The 17,711-nt window shown below is 45.0% G+C and overlaps 2 protein-coding genes across 2 annotated transcripts in view; both read left to right on the top strand.

The window, feature by feature from the left end:
• The first annotated feature begins 118 nt into the window (after nt 1-118).
• On the top strand, nt 119-5,006 carry CRIPTO (cripto, EGF-CFC family member). Its single transcript, XM_004018509.6, has 6 exons — nt 119-356; nt 1,095-1,147; nt 1,229-1,363; nt 1,834-1,948; nt 2,029-2,138; nt 3,783-5,006. Exons 1-6 carry the CDS (start codon nt 337-339, stop codon nt 3,893-3,895), a joined length of 546 nt encoding a protein of 181 aa, XP_004018558.1. The 5' UTR covers nt 119-336; the 3' UTR covers nt 3,896-5,006.
• Nucleotides 5,007-10,861: 5,855 nt separating this feature from the next.
• FAM240A (family with sequence similarity 240 member A) overlaps nt 10,862-17,711 on the top strand; it is a 36,038-nt gene continuing 29,188 nt past the window's right edge. Inside the window, exon 1 of the mRNA XM_027957903.3 lies at nt 10,862-10,932. Within this exon, the coding sequence (XP_027813704.2) occupies nt 10,862-10,932 (71 nt within the window). The remainder of the gene's footprint in view (nt 10,933-17,711) is intronic.

Below are 17,711 nucleotides of genomic sequence, written 5' to 3'. Positions count from 1 at the left end.
CGAACGAGCCGCCGCCTCCCCGCCCACCGGAGGGTTGTCCCCACAACCCCGGGGCTAGCGACTGAGGAAGGCGAATCTCCCTGAAGGTTATAGTCCAAGCGTTTGTTAGGACAGACCCGTGAGGAGTCCCCTAGTTTCGCCGGACGGCCCGACTTCTGCTTCTAAGAACTTTGAGGGAAAGCATATTTCTCACCTGGGATATTTTTCTTTTAAAATGCTCTTTTTCACGTCAAGAAATTAACATTTTCCTTTGGGTGTTTTGGCAATGACTGTGAATTAAAGCCGGGTTAATATTTTTTTCCTTCTAAATTGTTAGGGGCCACAGACCAGAGGAAGATGGAGCGCTTCTCTTACAGGTATGAAAACCGATCTTGAGTGTGAACTTTTTATTACTAGAGTTTGCCAGCTTAGGAAACGTGTTCTGTACCTCTGCATTGTTCTATTTCATCTCATTCAAACCTTAAAAAGCTGCCAACAATGCTGCTGTTTTTCCAAAAGACCTGGAACTTAAAGTTGCATCTACCTTTTTTATTGGCTTTTAACATCTTCAGTCAGGTTACTGGCTCTGCCTATGACATGACTAGTGGTTTCCTCCTCTTTTGTAAGAACAGGTCAACATTACAACGAAATTTAAAATATACTTCTGAGAAGGTTGAAGTTATAGACAGGTTTTCAATATTTGGAAACCATTAAGAATAACGGGAAATGTTTTTTAACCTTGAACATCTTTTAAATGACTGGTGTAAATGAAATAGTTTGTGAAATGTGATTCGTCAATGACACTGAATGTCATCCAGCCATTTAAAATTACTATGAAAACTAGGTGCAGGAGAAAAATATGTGATATAGAAGGCAGAAGACACTTAAAATTTTATACATGTGAGGATACATATTGGAAAGAGCTGGAAATTAGTTGGACTTTATTCTCATCATCTTTCTTTGGGTTGTTAATATAAATTAATCATTTAAAAAGAAAGGAGTGGGGGGAGGAAAGTGGTGCTCTAGGATTTCTCTCCCTAGTGGCCTGTGGTGTTAACTCAAAGGGATTTTATTTGCTTTGTTTTGCTAATGGAGGTCTGATTTCCTCTTCCTAGTGTGATTTTGATCATGGCCTTTTCCAGAGCACTTGAACTGGGATTAGTCGCTGGTAAGAGACTTTGTTCTTTTGATCACTGGAAATTTTCAAGTGGCTGGAACATAGACTCAAGGAGTTAATTTTGTCATTCAGGATTGGGCGGCCTTGAACTTGCCGATCTGTCACAGGGAGAGCTGGCCTTCAGAGATGATGGCCTTTGGCCCCAAGAGGAGCCTGCAATTCGTCACCAGCCTTCCCAGTTTGTAGCATCCATGGGAATCCAAAAGAGTAAGACGTACCCGCCTTAGATGTACAGTTTGGTATCTTTATCGTGGTCCTTTATGTGTTTTCTGAGTATCTTTTTTACACTTTCGCCTAAAAGAGTGATTCTGGAGCTGGGTAGAGGGATAGCTGGACTGGGTTTGATTCTGGGGACAATACAGGCATGCACTTCACACTGCCTTCCACCCCACCACAGAACACAATTTCTCTCGCAGAACACAAGTTTCCCTCACCTGATCCCACCACGGTGGGGATTCCAGGTACCACCACTGGCTTGGGCATGAAAAAAGATTTCTCTGCTCAAAAGCACAGGTAGCCAAAGGAACACTAAAAAGCAGAGTCTTATTCAGTGAGATTTACAATGTTTAGACATCTGCAAACACTTTGGGGAGATTAAGTCCTTACTGCCATATTAACCTTTTAAGAGAACTTTTCAGTCCCTCCACCTTTCTCAGCCACCTCTTCTTACATTTCAGGTAAGGAGCTGAACAGAACCTGCTGTTTGAATGGGGGAACCTGCATGCTGGGGTCCTTTTGTGCCTGCCCTCCCTCTTTCTATGGACGCAACTGTGAGCATGACTCTCGCAAAGAGTAAGTCCTTGAAAAAGGGGCTGGGGGCGGAGAGGGGAGGAGAAGTGAGATTTAAAATCTGCATGTCCATTCATCCTCAGGAACTGTGGGTCTGTGCCCCATGACACCTGGCTGCCCAGGAAGTGTTCCATGTGTAAATGCTGGCATGGCCAGCTTCGCTGCTTTCCTCAGTCATTCCTACCTGGTTGTGGTAAGCAGAGGGTCCCCTCTTTTGCCCTCTCCGGTTAGTTAGTGGCCTGTGGACACTTAGTTACTAAGGGTCTTTCCTCTTACCACATGGCTTGCTGCAAGCTGTCAGTCAAAGGTCTGCTTGTAAAAGCATCGAGGACTCCAGATTGGATGTTCATCCTGGCACCCTTGATATTTACTTCCTCAGTATGTGGCTAGTTGTGCCACCTTTCAGGTGGAGAGTTACTTTAAGTCTACCTGACACTTTATAGGATGTGAAACTCTGTAGAGGAAAATAAACAAGAAAAGTCTTGGCCTCTTAAATACCAAGAGATGCTCTCTGCTGTTCCTTTCTTTGGGCAGGGGGACCCAGACAGACTCCAGGGGGGCAGCTCAGTTAGTGCCCACCCCAGAGTGGGATTGCAAGTGAAGGCAGCCGTCTGCTAATTTGCAAGTGAAAGTCGCTCAGTCGTGTCTGACTCTTTGCAACCCCATGGACTATACAGTCCATGGAATTTTCCAGGCCAGAATACTAGAGTGGGTAGCCTTTCCCTTCTCTAGGGGATCTTCCCAACCCAGGGATTGAACTCAGGTCTCCTGCATTGCAGGCTGATTCTTTACCAGCTGAGCCACAAGGGAAGCCCAGGGTGGGGTTGGGAAAACCCAACTTCAAGTATTGTACTTAAATTCCACGGGAGGATCTGAGCCCCCTTCTCCTTTCACTGGAGCTTTTTCATGGATCCTAAAAGGTCCTGTATGGCACTCCCTGGTGATTGGTCTCAGAACCCTTTCACCTTATTGATTTTTACTGATTTGAGAAAAACAATGACAGGAAGGGCAGGGACATAAAGGAGAACAAGAGGAGAGGGTTTGCTCCCTACCCCAACCTAAGCCAGATTTCAGAGGCCACCCTAGTTCAGAGGCCTCTCCTAGTCCTGACCCTGCAGATGTTAGAAATTGAAAATATGCAACAAATTGAAAATGAAAACAAATGCTTCATTGAGTACAAGATGGGACACTGATCCAGGCAGGGATTGTCTTGTCTATTTACATTGGGTATCAGACCCAGGTGGGCTTTCCTGGTGGCTCACATGGTAAAGAATCCGCCTGCAATGCTGGAGATCTGGGTTTGATTCCTGGGTTGGGAAGATTTCCTGGAGAAGTCCATGGACAGAGGAGCCTGGCAGGCAGCAGTCCATGGGATTGCAAAAATTTGGACATGACTGAGTAACGAACACACTCACACAAATACACATAGACATCAGACCCAGGGTAGGTGATTGGAAGGTGTGGGTGGAATGGCTGGATAGGTAGGGACCGTATTTTCTCCCCAGAACTTGGGACCTGAAATATGCTGCCTCCTTATCATCAGACCCCAACCAAGTTCTGCCACACGCCAACAATTATAGGCTTCACTGGCAGGGTTAGATGCCCAGGTCTGAGAAAGACCAAGTTACCAGTGGGCCTGTGGCGTCTTCTGTCAAAATATTTTTTCAGGGGAGTCTGACTGCACATAACTGGTAGGTACTGTTGATCCCATAAACACACTGCACTCAGTCTTGGACCCTAACTGCTTTGGGGCTCATGTGGATGAGTCACCCATGTGGGCAACAGGATAAAGTGCCAGAGGGATCTCCTTTAATGACCAAGTGTCTCTATCTTCCAGATGGCCATGTGATGGATGAGCACCTCACAGCTTCCAGGACTCCAGAATTAACACTGTCTGCATGTGCTCTTATGCTACCTGGCATCTGCATTGCTATACAAAGTTATTATTAACCCACATTTCTTTTCAACATTTGTCATGCAGATTTCATGACCTGTAAAGGCTGTCTCTCTAATGTCTCAACTGAGAGATGATAATTTGTTAGTTGCCTTGAAATAGTGAATAGATTTCCCTGTGGTCCCTAAAAAGATTTCCTTGAAGTGCCAATTACTTTCCTCTGCCCTGCCCTCTCCAAAAAACTAGTTAAAAAAAAAAAAAAGAGTAAGCCATCTCTTGTGCCCAACTCCTGTGTTTCTGATACATGTAACTGCCAAGGGCTTACAAATAATTTCCTTTAAACAGGTGAATTCTATATTCAGATTATTAAAGGTTACTTTCAATGTGGAACTGAGCATAAAGCTTTGAATGGAGTTGATTGACATCAGTTAAGATAGTATCTTGGAAAGGAAGGACCTGTGAGGGGAGCAGAGGAGAAGAAGGGGGCAGATATCCACGGTGAGAGACACGGTGCTAGAGTGATGGAGGTGTGCATATATCCTGGGTGACTAGGTAGAAAAGTGGGAGCAAATGGGAGAGATTTGAGAAAATAAAATGAATGTCTTGGTTGATCCGGTGGCTACAGAGAAGCAAGTTAAAAGGCTAAGTTGAAGGGCAAGTTTCTGTCATCTATAGGAAGCTGTATGAGACAAGGGCACCTGTTTTCTGAAGGATTTGTAAAAAGAATAAAAGTGAAAGTGAAGTTGCTCAGTCATGTCCGACTTTTTGCGACCCCATGGACTGTAGCCTACCAGGCTCCTCCCTCCATGGGATTCTGCAGGCAAGAGTACTGGAGTGGGTTGCCATTTCCTTCTCCAGGGGATCTTCCCGACCCAGGGATCGAACCCGGGTCTCCTGCATTCCAGCGTCTGCTTTAACCTCTGAGCCACTAGGGAAGCCCAGGGGAAAAGAATAAAGTCTCCTTTAAAAAAACTATCTAAATTCCGCTGAGATATAAAGATTGCTTAATACATTATGATTTCTCTATACTATGCAATTATTTCAATGGTGGTAAAAGAAGATGTTCACAGTATGTTTAGTTGTAAGCCAGTGATAAAACCATATATTGTAAAGCCAGTTTTAAAAACATGTATCTGTTCTGTCTAGTAAAAGTGGGAAGTACATTGACCAATGTGTGAACTCTGGTTATTTCTAGGTGGTGGCATTTTTCCTCTCACTTCTCTGTTTTCCGCAGTGAGGGTGTATTGTTTTTGTTTTCATATGGACCGTGATGACTACAACAGGCTTAAAGATAAGGGAACTGGACAGGCCAAGAGCTCAAGGTGGTGCCCAGTTTTGTTTGTGGCTTTGGTGTGTGTGCTCTGCTGTGAGGGACAAGGTCTGTTTCCATTATTTACATACTGTTGGATCCATAATTTGTGGTTTTCCAAATGAATGCCCTACAGATGCAAAATTCCAGAAGAGTGGAATTTTCTTTTTTTTTTTTGCAATGTCCAGTGACAGAAGGTGAAATGGGATAAGGAAGGAAGCAGTGAGAGATACCACCAAGAGAGCTCAGAGCTGGAGAGGGGGCTGCCCAGTGGGGAGGGCTGGTCTGGCCACTTACTGGCAATGGGACCCAGTTTCCTAGTCTGACCCATGTTGGTTACTACACCACCGTGTTAGAATGAAGTGAACCAACTAAAACTCTAACACAACAAGTTCCTCAACAAATGTCACAGTTCTTCTCTACCTTCCTATTTACCACAAATTACTTTAAAACATTTTTAGCCCAGAAATGGAAAAAAAAAAAAAAAAGACTTCAGAGTATTGAAATAAGGCTTTGTCTCATTTCATGAAACTGCTATGATCCCTAAGCATAATGTGAACACTGTTGGGACTGTGTTCTCCAAACTTGGACAGTTCACATTCCACCTTATTTGGGCCACATCACCTGTGCTTTAAATTATAATTTATATTCAGTCATTATCATTTCAACTATTTTTTAAGTGTAAAGTTCAGTGACATTAAGTACATTCACACTAGTGGGCAACCATGACCACCATCCATTTCCACAACTTTTTCATCCTTTCAAACTGAAACTCAATAACAACTCATTTTTCCTCCCCACAGCCCCTGGCAGCCACTAGTTTATTTTGTGTCCATGAATTTATTCTAGACACCTCACATAATTAGTCATACACATCCTTTTGTGACTGGCATATTTCACTTAGTATACTGTCTTCAAGGTTCACCCATGTGTCAGAACTTCATCTTTTTTTTAAAGGCCAAATAATATTCCATTATATGTATATACCACATTTGGTTATCCATCCATTAATGGCATTTGTTTTCTACCTTTTGGCTATTATGAATGATGTGACATGAACATTGGTGTATAAATATATCTTCCAGTCCCTGCTTTCAGTTCTTCGATGTATAGACTCACAAGTGGAATTGTTGGATCATATCATAATTCTGTTTTAATTTTGTAAAGAACTACTGTACGTTTCTCACAATAGCTTCACCATTTTACATGCCCATCAGCAATGCATAAATATTCCAATTTTCCTGCACCCTATTGCTTTCTGGGCACTGCTTTTATTTTTTTTTTTTTTCATAATAGCTATCCTAGTGGGTATGAAGTAGTATCTTATATGGTTTTGATTTGCATTTCCCTAGTCATTGGGGATCTTGAATATCTATCCACTTTTTTTTAAGTGCTTTTTACTTGTCCAAAGCAATAGCATTTGTGAAGCCTGAATAATTTATACCAGTCCCTAAATTTTAAAGAACAAAAATGAATAATAATAATGTTCACCTGTATGCTATCTAAAATCATGAACCAAAAGTATATTCTGAGAAATGGTGTTCAAGGGGATGCAGAAGACTCTAGATTCTACCCTCAAAAGCCTTACAGACTTCTTGAAGTGTCCACATGGGAAACAATAAAGACACACCTGGGTCCACTCTAGCTAGAAAGCATATTGCCCTCTGGCCCTGTTACTCCAAGTGGGCGGACTTGCCCTGGTTCACTCAAAACACTGTTGCTGAACCAGAGGTCTGATATCAGAGAAGGGCTTCTGAGTGTCTGCTTGCAATGCAGGAGACCTGGGTTCGATCCCTGGATTGGGAAGATCCCCTGGAGATGGAAATGGCAACCCACTCCAGTACTCTTGCCTGGAAAATCCCATGGACAGAGAAGCCTGGTAGGCTACAGTCCATGGGGTCACAAAGAGTCAGACACAACTGAGCGACTTCACTTCACTTCACATAAGAACTCAACTTTAACCTTGGAATACGACCACCTTTAAAATACCATCTTTAGAATATTTAATGACCGGAAATGTGTTAAACACAATGTCAGGTGAGAGAGGCAGAGTATAGTGTAGCTTCAACTAGAGTTCATAAAAGGTAAGAAACATGAAAATGTTGAAATGGTTATTTCCAAGTAGAGGTAAATTTTCATCTTGTTTTCTAAGCTAACTACAATTGCACATAATTGATTGTATAACGGGAAGTTAAGATTTTGTAAAGACTAAAGGCAAGAATTAGTTATCATGTTTATATTTGTGAGGTCCATGGAAGTGTTCATGGGAGAGCAAGGCAGTTAGCCAGGGACAAGTATGAAATTACAGGGGGAAAAAAATCGACTTCAAGATGAGTGGTTAGATGGAGAAGGGCTGTCTCTATTTCAGTGAAAATCAGGACAGATTTATGTGATGACAACGTCAATAAATAAAAGGAAGCTGGAGGAAACCACAGCACAGGGGGAAATGGTTACTCTAGGATGAGTCCTGGGTCAGATTCCCAGGAGCTGAGCTGTGAGTGTTCAGAAGGAGCTTCCTGGGAAGAGCTCCTGAAAACAACACTTTCAGGGAGCTGCCTTCAGGAAGAAGTTAACTGCACGGTTGCTGTGCCTCAGAGATGCTATATGTAACAGGCCTCAACAGATGCCGTGGGAGCTCCAGGGCTGGGATGGCCCTTCAGAGCTGTCTCTTGTTGAGGTAAGGGACCAGATCTTTGGACTCCTGAGTCAACAAGTCAGTAGGGAGGTTCCCCAAAAAGCTAAAAATAGAGTTGCCATATGATCCAGCAGTCTCACTCCTGGGCCTATATTTGGACAAAATTTGAAAAGATACAGGCACCTCTATGTTCATAGCAGCACTATTTACAATAGCCAAGATGTGGAAGCAACCAAAATGTCCAACAGCTGAATGGACAAAGAAGATGTGGTGCATATATATATATACACACATAAACACAATGGGATGTTACTCAGCCATAAAAAGGAAACAATGCCATTTGCAGCAACATGGATGGACCCAGACATGATCATACAAAGTGAAATAATTTAGAAAGAGACAAATACGATATCATATCTCCTATATAAAGAATTTAAAATATAACACAAATGAACTTATCTATAAAACAGGCTCACAGACATACAGAAGACTTGTATGATGCAAGTAGATGCATCTTCATACAGAAGATGCCAAGGGGGATGGGTAGGGGAGGGATAGATTGAGAGTTGGAACTAGCAGATACAAACTATTATATTTAGGATGGATAAACAATGAGGTCCTACTGTATAGCACAAGGAACTATAGTCAATATCCTATAATAAACCACAAATGGAAAAGAAAAAAAATGCAATATCCACCTTGGCAGAGGTACAGCTGGGCCTGTATAATACAAGCATCTCACAAGGAGTAGGGTGATAAATATGATCTGTGCCTCCACCCCTCCTCTTTCTACTATTCCTGTCTCCCCACCCCTACTCCAACTACTGTGGGGGAAGAACCACTCTGTGAGCTGAATCCCCCCACAGGTCTCCCATAGATCCCATAACACTCCAACACCCTGATTTGTTTTCCTGTCTGTCTCCCGCACTGGTCTGTCAGCATCCTCAGCCCCTGGGTGCCAAACCTCCAGGGACTCTAGAGCTGCTCTGTAGATACTGTAGATGGAGGAGGGAGGGAAGAAGAGGGGTAGGAAGGCAGGAAGGGGACTGGTTCCTTATCGTCTCCTTTCTCATTAACAGCTGCATTAAAGACAATTAACACTTCTGGAGACCATCTCCTACATCCCCATCGAGAGGGAAGATGATAAAGACAGGAAAAACAGGCAGCATGCTGTTTGACAAAACTGACCTCAGTATGGGCTGTGGCTCCTTCAGAGAAGAAGGCCCTCCCCAGCTGTGGTCGCTTCCAGGAGCCTCTGCAACTCCCAGGAGACTTGGCCCACCTCATCCACTAGGTCAACTCTGATCAGCGGTGGTGGGGGGGGGGGGGGGGGGGGGGGAGAATGAAGAAAAGAAAGCAGAAGAGGGAGGTCACAATTCTTCTCCTAAGTGATGTAGCACTTCTAAGCCACACAATTATTTCTTACATTGAACGCATGATGTAAATTAACCTATCAGAGATTAACCCCAGTTGCACAGGAAGCCCTCCACGCAGTAGGAATCAGAAGACAAGTGTGATATTATCTAATTCTAGATCACTCTGGTTTATTTTTATTCAGAGAAAAAAAAAGCCAAGGACTACGGACTAGATACATTAGCATGTAATCAACGTCAATCAGAAAAACTTATATTATTATAGGATTTACCAGACTAGGCCATCAAAATAAAACCCATGTGCTATGAGAAGAAAATCAAATTTTGTCTGGAATCATAAAAAGTAAGATGTTTATTTTTCTATAGTACTTGGAGATTTTGGATAAAAGGTGTTTCCCACTCCGAAGTGTATCCCAGTTATACAAACACATCCCAGTTATAAACAGAAATGTCAACTGCCCCATCCAACAAAACACAGCCTTGGTTAGATTCTTCGCCTAAGACCCTTCCCTCAAAGCTTGGGCTCTGTCTCCACTCAGAGTTGTTGATGGTCTTGGCTTCATCTCTGCCAGCCTAAGCACAGCCTAACCAAGGGTCAGAGTCACCCCAAGTCCAAGATTCCTTCCTCTCTGGGCAGGGGAAGGAGGGAAGTCCACAAAGGAAGAGAAAACTAATTGCCTTGTAACTCCATGAGCTTCTAAACGCCCCAAGTTAGAAGCACCAGGTAATATAGCAATAGGTGATGAGCACTCTAGGCAGGTGAGAGAGTCAATTTCTAGGCTCTGCCCCCTTCTGATGTCTATGTCAGAAACTTTCTTTATCTTTTTTATACTTTAATAAAACCTTATTACATAAAAGCTCTGAGCAATCAATCCTCGTCTCTGCTCCCGGATTGATTTTCTTCCCCTCTGGAGGCCAAGAATCCTGGCGTCTTTCATGGTTCAGCAACAACCTTTCACAGGAAAACATAGGAAGCTCATCGTTTTCTCTGCAAGAGTCACTCTGCACAGCTATCTGGAGCTAGTTCTGAGTTCAGCTGTGCCTCATCTCACTTCTTAGGAGAAGGAATAACAGCTGCCCGGTGCACGCTGGTCTGCAGGGCCAGCGACTACATCTAGAGTGAAGAGTTGGGAAGACAGCACCATCTCCCCGTCTGGCCATGTTACTGGTCCCCAGCCTCCTTCCAACTTGAAACTGCTAGGTGGGCAGACCTGACTGATGTTCTTTGAAATGGATGTGGCCCTTGCCCTGGTGTCTATCAATCACTGAGGCATGTGCTCTCACCGGGAAGTGAGTTGATCCAACTGTCCACTGAAAAATGGCCAAAAGGAGGCTCAGAGCCATAGGTACTCAATAGATACACATGCTCCTGGAGATCATGAAGTAGATTGGATAATTCTTATTGAAGAGCCACTTTTCCCTTTGGCCCTGGAAGAAGCCAAGCAAGCCCTTTCCTGCACATGGTGGAGAAAAGCCTCCTCCCTGGGTGGGGCCTCTGCTGGGAAGAGGTGGAGTGATGAGAAAGAAGGGGCTTTAAAGAGGATGGAGAAGAGCAGGAAACCGCAGACACACCTTTTCAGGCTGCCAAGCGCTGGCTGTCCAAAGCTTGGTCTTTTTCCCAGCACAGTGGATTTGGACTCCAACGGCCTAGGAGCAAGTCTCACCCCCTCCATTGCCAGCAAGTTGTCTCAAGACCTGAGCCTCCATGTGCTGTGGGCAGAATGAGGGCCTGGGCAGGCTGCTCATCATCGTCCCCAGCGGCACCAGTGCCAGCATGTAAGTGGTGCTCAAGAAAGGTTTTGGAAGGGAAGCGGGGAGGTCCCACCACCATGCTTCCCAGGAATCAGCTCTCTTCCTGTAGGCCTCTTCTAAACAGTTTTCCCCCTGACTGCTGAGTGCTTAACACCCCTGGCCAAACACAGAACAGAGCTGAGCACGTAGCCTGGCTCTAAAACAATGGTAGATGAGGTTCCCATTTTAATGGGATCATTAAGAGGAGTGTATCCCTTTCTTCTTTCCTTCCCTTTATTTATTATTCTGCAAATGGCAAAACATTTCAGAGTTCAAGCCCCACACAGCAGTACTGAGTAACCTGAGTTCACACTTCAGGGCATCTCCTTCAGTTCCCAGCACCCTTCTGCTCCACTCCTGGGAAAGACACCTGGCATGACAAGAGGTGGTCAGGCTCACCTAAGCCTTTTTGTGCACAGCCTCCACCTCGGGAGATATTTGGACTAAAATCCAATAGATGATTTCCCTGAATATATCAAGAGTAGAGCATTTTTTTATTGCTCTTGCCCCAAAACAATGTTTACACTTGCCCAAGGTGGCAGCCCCAGCAGGTAGAGGGGTCCATCCTTCCCCAAGGTGAGGGAAACCAGGCCCATCTCCTGGCTCCCAGGCTGGAGGCGAAGGAACAGCAGCTGCCTGGGACTCAGCTCTCTGCCCTAGCTAGCCTCTTCATCATCTTCTTTTTTTTCCATAGGGCTTTTTGGTTTTGGCTGAGCTGGGTCTTCATTGCTCCAGGCAGACTTCTCTCTAGTTGTGGCAAGCAGGGGCTATTCTCTAGTTGTGGTACCAAGGCTTCTCATTGGAGTGACTTCTTTTGTTGCAACCTGAAGAAGGGAATGGCTACCCATCCCAGTATTCTTGCTTGGAGAATCCCACGGACAGAGGAGCCTGGCAGGCTACAGTCCAGAGGGTCACAAAGAGTCAGATATGACTAAGCACGCATACCCCAGTGTAATTGAATAAATAGTACTCATTGTATTAATTGGGACAATTCATTTAACTCCTTTCGTTCTTAATGTTTTCATAACAGTTTCCAATACTCATCCATCTATCGTGGACTTACTTTGCCAGGAACTTTGCTAGAAAATGTGTACATACTTATGATCCCATCTGATGCTTTCAACAATAGTGTTGAGTAACTATTACTACCTCCATTTCACAGCAAAAGAAACAGACTCAGAGAGGGTGACTAACCTGCCCAAGGCCAAACAGCTAGTAGGTGAAGACAGATTCTAACACTGACTTCACATTCCAGGTCCTTAAACCCATCCTCCATCCCTAGCCTCATCTCATCCCTCAAATATGGGTTTGAATCAAATTAAATCTATTGTTACTGATTTTCTTGAGCTAACAAGCATTTAGTACAGGAAAAACTGCTTGCTGTATGCAAATTGTGAAAGGAGTATGACAAGGCTGAATATTGTCACCCTGCTTATTTAACTTATCTGCAGAGTACATCATGCAAAATGTCAGGCTGGATGAATCACAGCCCCACAAGACTGCCAGGAGAAATATCAACAACCTCAGGTATGTAGATGATACTACTCTAATGGCAGAAAGTGAAGAGGAACTAAAGAGCCTCTTGAAGACGGTGAAAGAGGAAAGAGAAAGAGCTGGCTCAAAACTCAACATTCAAAAAACGAAGATTCATGGCATCCAGTCCCATCACTTCACAGCAAAATAGAAGGGGAAAAGTGGAAGGAGGGACAGATTTTATTGTCTTGGGCTCCAAAATCACTGCAGATGGTGACTGCAGCCATGAAATTAAAAGACGCTTGCTCCTTGGAAGGAAAACTATGACAAACCTAGATAGTGTATTAAAAAGCAGAGACATTACTTTGTTAACAAAGGTTCATATAGTCAAAGCTATGATTTTTCCAGTGGTCGTGTATGGATGTGAGCATTGGGCCAAAAAGAAGGCTGAGTGACAAAGAATTGATGCTTTCAAACTGTGGTGCTGAAGAAGACTCTTGGAGGCCCTTAGAGAGCAAGGAGATCAAGCCAGTCAATCCTAAAGGAAATCAGTCCTGAATATTGACTGGGAAAGACTGATGCTGAAGCTGAGGCTCCAATGCTTTGGCCCCCCGATATAAAGAGCCAACTCTTTGAGAAAGACTGTGATGCTGGGAAAGATTGAAGGCAGCAGAGGATAAGATGGTTAGATAGCATCACTGATGCAATGGACATGAATTTGAACAAACTCTGGGCGATAGTGAAGGACAGGGAAGCCTGATGTGCCACACTCCATGGGGTTGCAGAGAGTCAGACACAGCTTAGCAGCTGAACAACAGCAACAAAGCATGGTCCTAGATGCCTGGGGCAAACACACCAGGACGCATGGGACATAACCCCCACAGACCATGGTGCCCATAGCCTGGGGTGTAGAGAGACAAGTACACAAAGGGGAAAAGTACAGAGCAGCTGGCGTTAAATATGGAGCAAATGGAAATACTCAGGTTCACCGTTCAAATCTGAAACAATAGTATTATCACTCTGTGGGGAATAGATCCCCACTCTATGCAGCAAGTCATGCCTCGTCACTGCAGTGAGCAGACCATCGTCAGGAAATCCTGGAGAGCACAGGGTCCTGACTGTGGGTGGAGGGAGGCCCTCGGGTCCAGCTGCTGGTGTCGCCGCTGTGCAGAGGTGGCCCTGGCTGGGTGCTGGCTCACAGACCACCAGCTGCACTCCTAACAGAGGGCATCAGCATACCATCCTCTGCATACCTGTTTTCACCCACCTGCATCCTGGGCGGGGAGTGGAGGAGGAGCTCCATCACAGGGGCACCGACCCGACCCCCCTCCATGCAGCCAGCCTCAGGGCTGGCCAGAGAGCGGCTGCTGTGTGGGCAGCGCCCCGCCCTTCCCAAGCTGTACCCTTGAAACGTAAGGACGTGCTTGGCCAGACATGCCTGGACTCAGCAGCCTCATTTTTGGTGGCTGGAAAGAGTTCATAAAGTCCTTGCCCAGAATAATTTTCCCCACAGCACTGCTGGAAAATCTGCCTCCATTCTCATTTTTCTGTACAGAATGGCAGGGAAGACTGTGAAAATGCTGATAGAATCCAGGCAGCTTACTCACTGGCACCCACTCCCCACCAAGCAAGCACAGCTTATCTGAAGGTAATGGAATATGGATCAGACTCATAAAGGAGTGGAAAAGGTCAGGCCAAGAGAGACACAGTCCCAGGCCCTGTCAACTTCACAACTCTTATCTTTGGCAAAGCACCATTCTAAATGAGGTTCTTAAGGATAAGCCACCAGGGCATGGATAAATGCAACACAAAATGGTCCTGTGGTCCTGACCACATGAAGGCATGTGAAGCGTCAGAGAGAAGCTTCTGTCAGAGTTCACCGTAGCTGTCTCTTGGAGAAATTACAGTTCCTGGCTCTGTATCAGCTGGGGTCTGCAGCGGGCAAGGGTCTTGGGAAATGGGGCCTATGGGTCAGTGATTCTGTCAAGTCCTGTCCTGCCTCTGCCTGGTGCTCAGGGGCTGGCTCACCACACAATCTTTCTTCATCAACCTCCACCCCCTCTCCAGAGAACCAGCCTCATTCCCAGGCTCATCTTAACGCTTTTTGTCATCTCGCCTTACTTCTTACCACTTTTCCTAACCCTTAGATAACTCATTAGACAATGTGATTGAAAGCACTTTGTAAATTAAAAAACGTCCTACAAAATCAATATTAAATGTTCAGCTGTGCAGGATCACAGTCATGTCTCAGGGCTCCCAGCCTCTTCATTAGGTCAGGCAGAGCCTGGAAACGAATTAGTCCTGGAAAAGGAATTGCTGAGACAAGAGGAAGGGAGATGAAAGATGGTAAGCTACTTCCTATTTAACCACCCCACGGGTCCCAGTGCAGGAGCACAGGTTTAAGGCTAAAGTCATTCAGAGATGACAAAGTCAGGGACACAGTGCTGCTGTGGACTGCTAACACAGCTTCCAGACTTCTCTTGGGTTTGGCCCAGCCATCCAAAGACCTCTTTGCTTGTGGTGACTCTATTTCACGTTTCATGTGCGTTTAGTCTCTAAGTCATGTCTGACTCTTTTGCAACCCCATGGACTGTAGCCCGCCAGGCTCCTCTGTCCATGGAATTTTCCAGGCAAGAACACTGGAGTGCGTTGCCATTTTCTTCCCCAGGAGGATCTTCCCGACCCAGGGATTGAACCTACATCTCCTGCATTGGCAGGTTCGTTACTGCTGAGCCACCGCAGAAAAAAGACAGATAATAATTTTTAAGTAGAGGCATCCTCAAGTGCGGATCAGGTTACACAATGTTAATCATGTTGTTACATGGATATTTACTATCTATATCCCATGTGCCTAATATACAGGCCAATTTCAACCAGGTACAAACATACCAGCTTCAACAGCACTTGCAGACTTTGAGATCAGATTGACACAGGTTTGAGCCTCAGCTCTGCCATTTCCAGCTGTGAGATCATAGGCTTGTTGTTCAGTCTTTCCCAGACTCAGTTTTCATGTCTATAAAATAGGGACAAGAACCTCATGTGAGGACAATCAGTAAAGAACTACAATACAACATCAAATGCTTCACAATAGAACATACGTAAATATTAGTTTCATCTTTCTCTGCCCCCCCCCATGGAAAATTAGTCTCCTCTCAATTCAGTTCAGTCACTCAGTCGCATCCAACTCTTTGCGACTCTTGCTGCATGTACTGCAGCACGCCAGGCCTCCCTGTCCATCACCAACTCCCAGAACTTACTCAAACTCATATCCATTGAGTCGGTGATACCATCCAACCATCTCATCCTCTGTCGCCCCATTCCCCTCCTGCCTTCAATCTTTCCCAGCATCAGGGTCTTTTCCAGTGAATCAGTTCTTTGCATCAGGTGGCCAAAGTATTGGAGCTTCAGCTTCAGCATCAGTCCTTCCAATGAATATGCAGGGTTGATTTCCTTTAGGATTGACTGGCTTGATCTCCTTGCAGTCCAAGGGACTCTCAAGAGTTTTCTCCAACACCACAGTTCAAAAGCATCAATTCTTCGGTGCTCAGCTTTCTTTATAGTCCAACTCTCACATCCATACATGACTACTAAAAAAACCATAGCTTTGATTAGACAGACCTTTGCAACAAAGTAATGTCTTTGTCGGTAAAGTCAAGTCTCCTCTGCTGCTGCTGCTGCTTCTAAGTTGCTTCAGTTGTGTCCGACTCTTGCGACCCCATAGATGACAGCCTACCAGGCTCCGCCATCCCTGGGATTCTCCAGGCAAGAACACTGGAGTGGGTTGCCATTTCCTTCTCCAATGCGTGAAAGTGAAAAGTGAAAGTGAAGTCGCTCAGTCGTGTCCGACCCTCAGCGATCCCATGGACTGCAGCCTTCCAGGCTCCTCCATCCATGGGATTTTCCAGGCTTAAATTTAAATATTTTATCATCTTACTAATTTTATATTCTTTGCAAGTATGAAACAATGGGATAACTTATATGTTATGTGTAAAGCAGTGTGAGTTTTTTAGGGAATGAAACTCACTCCATGGAGTATTACAAAGAGGGACAACCATTTTCTTAACAGGAAAGTTCGGTGCTACCAGCCCTAGGAAGGCCTTTCCTGCTTCAGTGAGCTTATCCCAGGAAAGCAGCTGAATTAAGGGCCAGAAATATGCAACCTATATAAATACTTGCAGTGTTGCAAAACCCAGGTTAGTAAGAGGCTGTGTTGGCCTCCCCCAATTTCTGCCTTACTGACCTTGAACTTGCCTATAAAAGGCCTAACGTTGTTGAGGGGAAGTATTTGCATCTTGGCGCTGAATAAAAGTACTTTCTTCTAACGAGGGGCTTCTCAGAGCCCTATTGCAAAGGTCGGGGATGGCCCTTCCTGGGGACTCTTCCACTTCCTTGGTCTGGGCTGCAAGTATATTTCCTGCCAGCCCTCTTCTAACCAATGATTCATAACTTTTTTGCTTCCATGAAGCCCCCAGGCTTAGTAAAGCAGCTCTGTTCCTTATAAATAGGATCTCACAAAGTCCCATTTGTGAGCCTGCTGGCTAGGCCAGGTCCCCACTGGCCTCTTGATGATTAGGATACCTGGTATGCAGGCTGGTCTTACTAACTGGGTTTCCCTTGGCCCATTTGGAGGAGGGTTTTTAAACTCGAGTAGTTATCTTCTGTTGGAGAGTCCTATTTTCATGCTATTTATTTTGCTCTCTCTCTGCCCATCCCCACCACCATATCTGATAACTCAGCTCTCAGAGCTAAGAGTATATGCCATGTTGAGCACAACATCACAACATCCAGCTGGGCTCTGGCAACCCCTGGAATTCTCCTTCACCATTTTGAGACAAAAATTGAATCAGCACAAATCCCTTGTTTTTGAGAAAGGAGAAAGGCTGTGTACAATGACCACAAAATCAACAGCAGAGGCAACAACATCTCCATCTAGCAGGGTCTCCTCTGGGACAGGAGCTACGTGAGGAGCAAAGCAGCTGCATTTTCCAAATGCTCTGTCTGGTGGCTGTTTCAGGAATCTTCTCCTCGGGCTGTGGCCCCGTCTTCTCTCCTGTCCTCCAAGGACTGCTTCAGCTGTATAGCTCTCGCAGCTGCCCTGCTAGGCCAAGCCAAGTTCACTGAGGGCATTGTTCCAACCCTCAACTCAGAAAACATCCCATTTCCAGTGTATGGGGCTGTCTTAGGAATGAATGCAACTAGAAACCAATCAAGCAGCATTAGATTATGCAGCGTCCCCCTAATTCAACTTCAGAAAGCTTGAAACCCAGATGCTGAGAGGGTTTGGAAGCTGT

Source organism: Ovis aries, chromosome 19 (genome assembly GCF_016772045.2).
Source record: "Ovis aries strain OAR_USU_Benz2616 breed Rambouillet chromosome 19, ARS-UI_Ramb_v3.0, whole genome shotgun sequence".
NCBI classification, from domain to species: domain Eukaryota; kingdom Metazoa; phylum Chordata; class Mammalia; order Artiodactyla; family Bovidae; genus Ovis; species Ovis aries.
Note: the sequence above shows the minus strand (reverse complement) of the source record. Positions and strands in the feature narration are given on the sequence as shown.